Source organism: Leucopleurus acutus (assembly GCF_964270905.1).
Source record: "Leucopleurus acutus genome assembly, chromosome: 3".
In the NCBI taxonomy this organism is placed as follows: domain Eukaryota; kingdom Metazoa; phylum Chordata; class Mammalia; order Artiodactyla; family Delphinidae; genus Leucopleurus; species Leucopleurus acutus.
In genome coordinates this window covers 142408837-142421443 of record NC_139145.1, presented here as the reverse complement: position 1 = coordinate 142421443, position 12607 = coordinate 142408837, and the positions used below count along the sequence as shown (strand labels likewise).

The window sequence follows — 12607 nt, the reverse complement described above, 5'->3', positions numbered from 1 at the left end:
TTTCTTTGAGGAATTAATCCAGAAAGGGGCTTGATCTAAACTCAGTTTCATGACCATTTTTGTTTTCTTTAACGCTTAAAAAGAAACGAAGAGGATTTTTTTTTTAAGCTTTCTGAGTTGGTAAAAAAATTTTGAGTAAAAATTTTACTCTTGAGCAGTTTTTATTCTTAAAAGTTTTAAGTGAAATTAATCAAGGATTCTGGGATATGTTATATGCCCCCAATTGTTCTTTAAGAAATACTGAGTTTGTAATAATATAGTTAGTAAAATTACATAAAAATATATTTCTACCCTTTATTATTTTCTATCCTCTTTTTAAAAAATGCATTGGCAAAACTCCATTTGATAATGAGTAGAAATTGTAACCATCTAAGATTATATGTCATAGGAAGAAAATGTAGAAACCGGAGATGTTAAAGATGGAGAGACTGAGGCACTAGAACTAAGATTTTAGGAATTAATTGCTGTAGAACCAGAACCCAGCTTTTGGGGTCTCCAGTGGGTGGGCTGGAGGCCATTGCACATCTACTTTTACCTATTTGCCTTATGCCTGAGAAGCTGACTGCAGTTGGGTAGAAGGTATCACTCTGTGAAGTGCTCAGTTTTTGCTCCCTCCACTGTTTCACCCACCCCCACCCTCTGGTCAAAGTTAATAGAAGCCAAGAGCAGCTGATCCATTTGAATGTAATTTTCAGACATGTGATGCTTTACCCCTAAATATAATGCATGTATCTTATTTTGTTTGTAACAAACATCAAATATCACTTTTTCTGCCCCTTGACCCTTCTAGAGCACTTGAAAATGTACGTATAGTATATTTTTGATTATATGGCCCCAGTGATAGGAAACAACCTCTTATGCCACTCTCACACCTGGCCAGCATCTCAAAGGAGATTTTCAACAAATGTGGAAACTAAGCACCTTTAAAATTTTTCTCCCCAGCTTTTGATTCAGAGAAGAAGAAGAAATGTGCTTCCTCACATATCAAGTTTTTGTTTAAATCATCAGAGCACGCATGCAAGGAGATGGAAGAGGCCTTAAAATCGGCTGCAGGTAAATGAGAAGGGGGTAATTTTCATTACAAACTTACCTCCATCCCTCTTTCTTGTGGTTAATTCCTGGTCTCCAAGGGCCTTTGAAATTCTAGCGGGTGTTCTATTTTGTGTTTTTGAAATACTTGGTTATTTTTACCTCTGATCTCTCTGTCATATGTCATGGCGGTGATCCATCATGCAGAGTGGAAACTTCACTGGGTACCTCTGTGTCCTGTAACTATGTCCTCAGTGAACACCATCTTTGTTTCCTGTGAGGAAGGTTGACAAACAAGCCTAGAAAAATGACAGCAAGAGGAGAAGCTTCAGTTTCACTCTGTGCAGTTAAAAGTTTTTGGTGCATGGTGGTGGTGGTGACTGTGGTGGCAGAGTGCGGGAGGTGGTGTGTTAGTCTTGAGTGATTGAAGAAGGAACTGGAAGGGTAAGCTGATTTAGACTGTGTCTAGATGCCGTGTTAGGGAGTTTGGGTTTCATCCTGATGGCAAGGGATGCCGTTAATACCGGGAGTGATTAAATGAAAGATGACAAATATAAAGTTGTAGCGAGAGAAGAGGGACCGCAAAGGAATAATCTGATAGGATAAGAACCAGAAAAGATGAGTAACATGGAAGGTAGAGGAGAAGAAATCGACAGCGAGGAATGCTACAGCGAAGTGACATAAGAGGAGGTCTGAAGACTTCATTGGATTTGGTGATTAAGACTTAATTGCCTTAAAATGAAGAGATTCTTAGTGTAGTAGGGATGGAAATGAGACTGTGGTGCATTGTGTGAAGCCATGGAGCAGCATTAGAGCTCAAGTTCTCTTGGGGTGATGGCAGAAATTGGGATGAAGGAGAAGACTGACCCAGGTGCTAACGTCCTCATCGAGGAAGTGAGGATCCTTTAGTAGATGACTGCAAGAAGGAGGGAGACAGAGTGTTAAGCCAGGCTTAATTCCTCATTCACTTACTTTATTCATCAACTATTTACGGAACCTATAGTGCACGCAGAAATTGTTCTAGGCACTGGTGATACAGCAGTGAATATGCCAGGAAAAGTGCCTGTCTTCTTGGACCTGACATGACAAAGGAGGAGGACAAGTTTCTGAACAACATGGAAATACACTGATCTGGAAATAGAAATGAAAGTGGGAGCTTTGAGAAGTTGTTGACATCAGTTATCAGTTGGGCTGGTGATTGGAAGCTGCTTTCTGATTTTATTTTATTTTAATTTTGCTTTGTTTTATCTTATTTTATTTTATGTTTAACAAACATGTAGCACTTATGATGTGCCCAGCACAATTTTAAGTGATTTACAAAAATTAACCAATGTACTCCTACCTAAGAACTGGGTATTATTCATATTTCCATTTTACCGACAGGGACACTGAGGCACAGAAAGGTTGCCCAAGACCACAGTTGGGGTCAGGCACAAGATTCCAATGTCTGGCTTCACAATCTGGGCCCTTCACTGTTGCCCCAGGCTGATTGTCTAGGGGAAGAGGGCCAGCTGGAGCACAGAGCTCACTGAGGTGTAGAGAGAGAGGCTACAGGCTTAAAAATAAATATAAAAGCTGATTTCTTAGACTCTGTAGTTTGTAAACAAGCATGTCAGTTTAGGTGGTGATTCTCAAATTTTGGTATGCAAGAGGATTACCTGGGGCAGCCTGTTCAAATGCTGAGTACTTGACTTTTCTCTCAGCTACGTCCTATGTCTTGGCTGGAGCTCAGAAATCTGCAGTCATTCTAGGTGATTCTGATTCCAGTAGTTCAGGGACTGAACTTGGCAATACACTGCATTAAAAGTGTGACTATTTGCATTTTAAAATGTAACTAACAAGGAAGATGAGGAAGCACTCAGGCAGTTCTTTAAAAATATGAGACTTTAATAACTTCTGATGATAAAAGTGTAATTTTTGAATTTGCAAAATTTTATGAAAGTGTTATGAAATTGCAAAATTTAATTAAAAAAAGGAAATGAAAATCAACGTAAGTCTGATCAGTGAGTTAGGAACTTCTGGTCATGACCAGTGTGGAAATCAATTAGACACGGAGATGAAAATATTTCTGAAATTATAAGGCACAGAAATGAGAAAAAGGATTTGATTAGTATTCAAACATTTTAGAACACTTTTTATGTGTTAATATATGCCTGTTAATAGCATTTTGGTTACTGTTAATATTCCAGATGCAATGAACTTTTTCCTCCCAACATTTTCTTATGAAAATTTTCAAACATACAGAAAAGTTGAAAAAACATAGTAAAAAACGCCAACGTACCCACCTCTTACATGCAATAATTATTATTTTGATGTTTTGATATATATATTTCTACATATAGTATTTATAATGTTGACTGTTTAGCAATGCATAAATATATATTTAAAATATTTGTGATATTTGCTGAACCATTTGGAAGTTTCAGGTGTCATGATGTTTCATCCTTAAATACATGCATGTATCTTCTAAGAAACAAGATAGTCACCTGTATAACAAATTTTCTTCTTACACTAAGAACATTAAGAATACGAATAATAATTTCTTAATAATCATCTACTGTTAGGTAATGGTTGTGTCTTTTTTCTTTTCTCTCTTAATAGATATTATTTTTTTGAGTAGTTTTAGATTCACAAAACAATTGAGCAAAAAGTACAGAGAATCCCTATATCCCTGCTGTCCCCACAGGCACAGCCTCCTCCGTTATCAGCATCCAGGCCTTAGTGGTCCATTTGTTACAACTGATGAACCTACATTGACACATAATAATCACCCAAAGTCCATAGTTTACATGAGGGTTCACCCTTGTACATTCTGTGGGTTTGGAGAAATGCATAATGACATGTATCCATTATAGTATACAGAGTAATTTCACGGCCCTAAAAGTCCTCTAAAGATCCTAAAAATTCACTAAAAATCCCTCCTACCCCACTTCCTGGCAATCACAGGTATTTTTACTCTCTCCATAGTTTTGCCTTTTCCAGAATGTCATACAGTTGAATGGGTTGTGTTACTTCATTGACTTTCAATTTCATATGCTCATTCTCATTTCATTTGTGCATCCAGACTTATTTCGTTTGATTTCTCCTTGAGTAGGAACTCAGGGCAATGTGTTACGAGGGGTCCCATTTGTCAGAGGGGGACGTCCTGGCCTTGTGTCTGGCCTTAGTTACCTGGAACTGGACAACCCTGCAGGAAACAAATTGAGATATTCTCGCTGGGCAGGATCTGTGACTGAACTTCCGCAAATCATAAAACAAAAGGTATGTGACACTCTGTTGAAAGCACCAGAAAGCAGTCATATTTATTTGCACTGGGAAAATGAGATTAAATTAAGGTGGTTAAACAGAGGAGGCTGTAATTAGCGTTTTCTGTATCCCAGTTATGTTTTGTATAGTAAAATGAATGCATACATAATAGGAAACAAGTTTCATTATCTTGTATGTCCATATTTCAGTTGTAAAGGTTAAATGTCTTGTAAATCCCAAGAGAAATTAATGCTAAAATTTGCATTTCAAGCTTTTGACCTAAATTTGATTATGTTTTCCTTGGTCCCTGATTCAGAGGAGTTATAGATTCTTGCAAGAGGAAGGCATTTAACGGCTTGCCTAGTGTTACATTTGTCAGATCACCTTTCTTCCTGTGGCCATGGCTTGTAGGCTCCTGGTCATGCAAATTAGTTCTAAAAAGATAGAATCAATTTGGCTGGCAGAATTTTAGGACGTTTTATCGGCACAGTCAGTTCTTTTATAACACAACATATGTGTTCCTAAAAATCAGAGAGCTAGGCAAAATTGCACAATAAAGACCACAGGGCTTATGGGAAAAAATGTGTTAGGAACACAACACTCAAAAACTTTTGTGACACTCATTAAAAAAAAAAAGAGGCACCAATAAAAACAGTAGCAGTTTTATACATGTTAAATTGTTAAGGAATGCATGGACTACGATAAAGGTGACACGTTACCTAGAAGAGGATCTGAAGCTTGCTGGGTGATGGGAGGGTTACGGACTGTGAATTATTGTGAAGTGGTAGAAGGAGCGCTATCAGAAATGACAGACAGTCGTAACACCATTTGTGGTTGGTGTGGTTTATTATACAGGTGGTGAACTAGGTGGGTGTTTGAGATGTGTGCTTGTGTGTGAGTGTTTTGTGTATTCTTATGCAGCTTGGTTCAGTTGTGTGCAGTTTTCTGTGTTCAGCCCGTGTTTCTTATGGACAAAATTGTACATAAGAAAACACAAAATTTGTGATATACTCATTTTATTTTTTAATATCTCAATCTCAATGGAACAAATTCACATTTTCAAAATACATGTTATAGCAGAAGTGATTCTATAATCTATTCCCTGCCATAGGAGTCAGGCAGTGTCCCAGGTCCAACCTGACGTGTTTTTTTTGGGGTTTTTTTTTTGCGGTACACGGGCCTCTTACTGTTGTGGCCTCTCCCATTGCGGAGCACAGGCTCCGGATGCGCAGGCTCAGCGGCCATGGCTCATGGGCCCAGCCGCTCCGCGGCATGTGGGATCTTCCCGGACCAGGGCACGAACCCGCGTCCCCTGCATCGGCAGGCGGACTCTCAACCACTGCGCCACCAGGGAAGCCCCAACCTGACTTTTGAGATTAAGAAACTTGGACACATTTATAAACTCAAAAGTTACGAGTGCTCCTCAGGTACCCTCCTGACACCATACTGAGCCCAGTTGCCTCCCAATAACAGTGACAGTGGGAGGGGCAGTTTTTCCTGGGAAGTCTTACCTTAAAGTGTCATTCATTAATATTCAAAATGATCTATTTTCATTGTCAGTATCTCATACAAACCTTTAAAAATCCTAAATTGTTGTTTAGGGTAAAAAACAGACATTCTTTTCCATTCTCAACTATGTGCTTTCCCACATAGGACTGTAACTGTCATAGCTATGTTAACTTATTAGTTGGACAGGAAAGGGACAGAGAAAGAAGAGACATGTTACAGGTAGATAACCATGCAATGCTGTTCAGTTCAGAAGAGCTTGGGCAGAGATGGAGGGCAATGTGACCCTTTGAGCTAATCTCCGTACTCGCAGTGGTGCTCTAGCCAACTCACTCAGACTCTCTCAAGAGCCAATGGTGCAGGTCTCTTCCCAGCTCCGTGCTCAGGGACATCATGGTGGTAGCCTGAAACTGGCCATGGTGAGAGTAGTTACACTGCAGAAATTGGCAAAGGCTACACAAATGAGAGCCTTTTTGTTCCTGGGAGAGCAGATTGTTAGAGCTTAGCCAATCCATCTCCGGTCTTGAAGTTGCTCTTCATCAGAACTGTCCTACACAGAGCGATAATGCCTACCTGTTTTAAATTTCTTCAGGGATAGAGAATCATAGTCTCCATTAGAGAGATGTTAAGTATCTCAGAGCCAGGATATTTAATCTCAAATTTAATTGCATTTGCTTCTTTACTGTAATTTAAGTGCATTTCCTTTTCTTCTATCCTCTGCAGGAGTGGAAATGTGTTGTCTTCAAAATAATCTTTCAGTAACTAGAAAATGAACATCCTGTTGGTTTTTTAAAATTTTATGTATGCACACAAAATACAAAAAATATTCCCTCCCTATCTGTTTCTAATGTTCCCTAGGTTTGTCTTGTAAAGGTAGTGAATTGCTTTCTCTTTTTATTTGAACAAGAAATAGTTGGAATTAAGATAAGAGTGGCTTTTGATTTTGTTTTAGTGGAGATTGAGCCAAAATGCTGAAAGGAAAATATTCTCGCTCCAAACCCTGATTACTGACCGTGATGTCTTTATCTGTGTAGCTGACACCTTTGTATGAGCTGGTAAAGGAAGTACCCTGTGCCTCTGTGAAAAGGCTATACCTGAAACGGGCCATTGAGGAATATCTCGATGAATTTGACCCCTGTCATTGCCGGCCTTGTCAAAATGGTGGCATGGCCACTGTGAAGGGGACCCAGTGTGAGTGCCATTGCAAACCATACACGTTTGGTGTGGCGTGTGAACAAGGAGCCCTCGTAGGGGATCAAGCAGGTCAGTGTGCTGCATTCTCTCAAGTTATGCTGGACACAATGAAAAGGGAATTACCCTTTCCCTCTGGCCTCTGAGAGTGTGCTTCCTCGGGTATGGAGAAGGGGAAGTCTCATAAGGCTTTGAATTTGTCTCTCCCTCCCTATTCCACCTCCGGGTTGTAGCTACTGAGGTTGGGCCCTTTGCTATCTCTCTATTTTCCTATCTGAGCTAACAGAACTGCCTTCTACTCTCCACTCTCCATTAGAACAGATTTATGCCTGAAACACCTTCCATCCTTCCATAGCCATCTCAGTAAGGTTTTGTCATAACTTAGGTCTACAGAGCTTGTGTCTGCACTGACTAACCTTTCTGGTGGCAAGCTCTTGGAAACACCTCTATTTCTATTTTGTGTTATGTCCCACCAATCAATCATTCACAAATATTTGTTGAACATTGGCTGTGTGCTCAACAGTGCATTTGGTGTTTTAAGTATTTAGTATGTGAAGTTCACTTTATGAGTAGGCAAAGTATGAGATGATTTGTGTATATTTATTTTTATATTCATTTGTGTGTCTCTCTCCTCTAGAAAGCTTACTTCTTAAATTCGGAACTGTTTGATTCCTTTGTTTATTCCCACAGCCTGACATAGTGCTTGATTCATAAAGTCACTTAATAAATGTTTGATAAATGAATAAGTACATGACTAAACCACGGCTGCTTATAGACAAGCATCAAGAAAGCATCCTTGCCTCCAAATGTCTCCCCAAGTGGCCTGTCCTGGTAAACTAAAATGCCACCACTGCGATTCATTCCTTTGAGGCTTAGATTTACAGCTATTTGATAAAATGGAAGCTCCCCCTGCTGGTGATGAGTGGAGTAGCAGTCATAATACCTCAAGCTCTTATTACCTACTATTAACATACTCAGGGGACTATATTATTAACTCGATTTCTAATTGTGGAAGAAAGGGTAAGGAAGATCATGGGAAAAATTATTTTAGTATTTTTGTGTGTGATACTGAGGAGTGGCTGTGGAGGGAAGAGGGATGTAGGTCACACAGTAGAAATAGCTAAGGAGCAGTAAACACACCCATCTATTATCAGAAGTAATGCTTTGGCGGAATAGTTCCTGAGATCAGTTTCTAACTAGGAAAGCAAAGCTCTTAGAATATGCTTCAAATTCTCTCTAATGTCCTCCAAGGAATATGATGGGAAAAATACTAAAACCTGTGAGCTGTGAACCAGCCCTGAGGTAGAAGGTGGCCAGAGCAAGTTGAGGAGGTGCCTGTAGATTGAAGAAGGGTGCTGACAGGAGGCAGAAGCATTTTTCCTACTTACATATTTCCTCATCTTGTACAGCACCAGCCCTGGGGTTGGCAGCCTGGAGTACCCAGTAGACCAGGGGTCCCCAACCCCCGGGCCATGGACCACTACCGGTCCATGGCCTGTTAGGAACCGGGCTGCACAGCAGGAGGTGAGTGGCAGGCGAGGGAGCGAAGCTTCATCTGTATTTACAGCTGCTCCCCATCGCTCTCATTACCACCTGAGCTCCGCCTCCGGTCAGATCAGCAGCGGCATTAGATTCTCATAGGAGCGCAAACCCTCACAGCATGAACTGTGCATGTGAGGGATCTAGGTTGTGCGCTCCTTATGAGAATCTAATGCCTGATGATCTGAGGGGGAGATGCTAGTGCTGGGAAGCGGCTGCAAATACAAATCATCATTAGCAGAGAGGTTCGACTGCACAGAGACCATAACAAATCAATTGCTTGTAGACTCAGATCAAAACCCTATCAGTGAGTGGCAAGTGAGAACAAGCTCAGGGCTCCCACTGACTCTGCATTATGGTGAGTTGTATAATTATTTCATTATATATTACAATGTAATAATAATAGAAATAAAGTGCACAATAAATGTGATGCTCTTGAATCATCCCCAAACCGTCCCCTCCTCCCCAGTCCGTGGAAACATTGTCTTCCATGAAACCGGTCCCTGGTGCCAAAAAAGTTGGGGACCACTGCAATAGACTATGCTCTTCTCATGCCCAATCACTGCTTTAACATTAGGAACTTATTTGCCTTACTAAGAGACTGTGGGGTGATAAAAAGAGCCTGGACTCAGCCATAAGACCAGGTTACAGTCTGGATATGGTTCTTGCCCCCAGTACAGCATTGTGCATATCACTTAACCACTTTGTCTTGGATTCCACACCTATCAAATGAGAATGTTAACAGACCTCTTGGTCACCTCCATTCGTTCTTGTGAGAAGTAAATGAATGATAAAATGCATGTGAAAGTGCTTTGAAACCGTTGTAAAATAATAAACAAATTTAAGGTAGTATTGCAAGAAGTTCGTTAATGCAGCCTTAATACGGGCAATCCTAGTCAGTGTGCAGAGACAGTCTGGCCACCGTGGAGACCTCAGTGAACAGAGTGAAGGTAACAAACCCCAGATCGTCCCCTCCCCCAATAACCACATAGTAGGAAGCTTAGCTCACTGAACTCTGAAATCTTCCTCTCCAAGTACTCTCTGAACCATGTCTCTCTTATTTACAGGAGGGGTTGATGGAGGGTGGAGCTGCTGGTCCTCTTGGGGCCCCTGCGTTCAAGGGAAGAAAACAAGGAGCCGAGAATGCAATAACCCACCTCCCAGTGAGGGTGGGAAATCCTGCATTGGAGAAACGTCAGAAACCAGACAATGCGAAGACCAGGAGTTGGAGCATTTGCGGTAATAGAGACCAGACCTCCTGGCAATTATGTAGAACTCAGTGCCCTCTGCAGTAAGCACGGAATACACGACTGCTGCTATTGAAAGATTTAAACCTTAAATGGTGATTTTTATCAGGGAGTGCTGTGCTCTTAGCATTGGGGTCCGTTGAAGGAGAGGCATATTGTGGCCAATTTGCACTTGTGTGCTGCAAGCTTTCCTGACGCAGGTGTTACAAAAGGGTGGGGAACTGGAAGCCAGTCTGCTTCAGTGGATGCGAGCAGCAGATTTGGCATCAGGCAGACCTGCCACCTACTTGCTCTGTGAACTTGGGCAAGTTAGGATAAAAATAGTAGATACAATGATAATAGGATATTGCCTGAGATTAAGAATATAAAGTGATTTGTACTGTGCCTGGCATATAGTAGGCATTCACTAATAGTTGCATTATTTTTCAGATATACTACTCCCTCTCTTTTTTTTTTTTTTTTTGCGGTTCGCGGGTCTCTCACTGCTGTGGCCTCTCCCATTGCGGAGCACAGGCTCCGGACGCGCAGGCTCAGTGGCCATGACTCACGGGCCCAGCCGCTCCGTGGCGTGTGGGATCTTCCAGGTCAGGGGCACGAACCTGTGTCCCCTGCATCGGCAGGCAGACTCTCAACCACTGCGCCACCAGGGAAGCCCCAACTCCCTCTTATTTATTTACTTTGGACTAAGCATGAAGCATACATTTGAGACAGCTAACATCTTCACTGATTAGCCCAGGTGTCTGATACTAACTTCCTGTTTGCCAGGACCTTGCAAAAGCTATCTTCAAAAATGCTTCATTGCTGGACTTCTCTGGTTGTCCAGTGGTTGAGAATCCGCCTTCCAATGCAGGGGATTGCGGGTTCGATCCCTGGTCGGCAACTAAGATCCCACATGCCACAGGGCAACTAAGACCCAACGCAGCCAAAAATCAATCAATTAATCAATATTAAAAAAAAAAAAGCTTCGTTGCTGAATCATACCCCTGGGTTAGAGTTGTTTATGCCACACCCCACTCTTTAATACTGTCCTTATTAACCTTTTCTGATCAGGTATTGGCAAATATTTTAGAAAGATAATTTGAAGGTCATGTGAGTTGAGGAAATGTGTAAGATGATTGGGTATCTGGTATTAGCATAGGGAGGTGAGACGCCTTATTCCTTATTCCTAGGGTGCTTTGTAATCCAACAATAACCAATCTCTCTTGGCTGAGGAAGCTGGCAAACATATGGGATTCTGGTAGGAGGGACCAGAGAAGCTCATCAAGATTAGGAGCCCGGGCTTGCCTGGTGGCGCAGTGGTTGAGAGTCTGCCTGCCGATGCAGGGGACACGGGTTTGTGCCCCGGTCCGGGAGGATCCCACATGCCGCGGAGCGGCTGGGCCCGTGAGCCATGGCCGCTGAGCCTGCGCGTCCGGAGCCGGTGCTCCGCAACGGGAGAGGCCACAACAGTGAGAGGCCCTTGTACCGCAAAAAAAAAAAAAAAAGAAAGAAAAGATTAGGAGCCCGACTACTGGAGACGAGGGAGGATGAGCCCTGCACACACCCTGATCTTGTCAGAAACCCCACCCTTGGACTGTTGTTATAAACCCCTCATCAAATCCTCTGGCAGGGATGGGGGGGGGACACACATAGTTTTTCAAGGCAGGAGCTCGCTGTATCCCCCTTGCCTGGCAAAGTACAAAAGCTATCCTTTTCTACTTCACCCAAAACTCTGTCTCTGAGATTTGATTCGGCATTGGTGTACAGAGATGCCGAGATTTTGGCATCATAATCATGATAACAATGACATCTATCATTAAACAATGATTTTCAGCAGTGCCTCTGAGGTCACTCTACACCAGTATTATCTCCACTCCAGAAACAGGAAATCTGAGGGGAAGCCTTACAAATAGCCTGTGAATGTTGCCGCCTTCTGAGCTGAGTTCCTTACATTCTTGCCACACACTGAGGAAACTCAGATGTGAAGTATAAGCATAATTTTCCTTTTTGTACTAAGGAAGAAGAGGATATTTCCTCTCCTCTGAGCACCAAGAAGAGTGAGAATTCTCTCAGTGCTTCCCTTAGGATGCTGCTGTCCATCCAGCTTTATGTCTACAGGCAGAGGAAATATGCCCACGGAGGGAGAGGTCTCCTCAGAGACCCTCATCTTCCCAGAGATCTGTGCCCTTGAAGGCAACAGTCTCCTCCTACCAGAATCTCATATGTTTGCCAGCTTCCTCAGCCAGGAGATATTGGTTATTGTTGGATTATGAGGCACCCAAGACCCAGGAATTAGGCATCTCACCTCCCTATGCTAATACCAGACACCCAAGCATCTTACACATTTCCTCAACTCACATGATCTTCAAATTATCTTGCTAGAATTTTTGCCAATACCTGATCAGAAAAGGTTAATAAGGACAGTATTAAAGAGTGGGGTGTGGCATAAAGAACTCTAACCCAGGGGTATGATTCAGCAATGAAACATTAAAAAAATTTTTTTTAAACATTTATTTTTAAGTTGTATTTATTTAATTTATCCTTGTTGTACCAGGTCTTAGTTGCAGCATGTGTGCTCCTTAGTTGCGGCATGTAGGATCTAGTTCCCTGACCAGGGATCAAACGCCAAGTTCCATGCGTTGGAGGGTGAATTCTTAACCACTGTACCAACCAGGGAAGTCTCTCTGGTCCCTTTAATGTCGCCTCAGGTGGTTGCTTGGATGCTTCTCCCTTGATTAGCAACTGTTCACATCTGCCGTTTGGAACTCAGGGAAGGTCATGGAGGCTGGAGTCTTGCCTATAGGAAACGGGGAATGAAAAAAGGCCTCTGTGCCTTGGAGCCCCACAGGGCCCTGCTCGGTTTCAATTAC

The 12607-nt window shown here is 42.1% G+C and overlaps 1 protein-coding gene across 2 annotated transcripts in view; it reads left to right on the top strand.

Moving 5' to 3' along the window:
* C7 (complement C7) overlaps positions 1-12607 on the top strand; it is a 53466-nt gene that overhangs the window by 24013 nt on the left and 16846 nt on the right. For both annotated transcript variants that reach the window (XM_082836911.1, XM_082836912.1), the window contains exons 9-12: positions 943-1053; positions 4124-4290; positions 6816-7044; positions 9579-9750. In XM_082836911.1, the coding sequence (XP_082693037.1) occupies positions 943-1053; positions 4124-4290; positions 6816-7044; positions 9579-9750 (679 nt within the window). The remainder of the gene's footprint in view (positions 1-942; positions 1054-4123; positions 4291-6815; positions 7045-9578; positions 9751-12607) is intronic.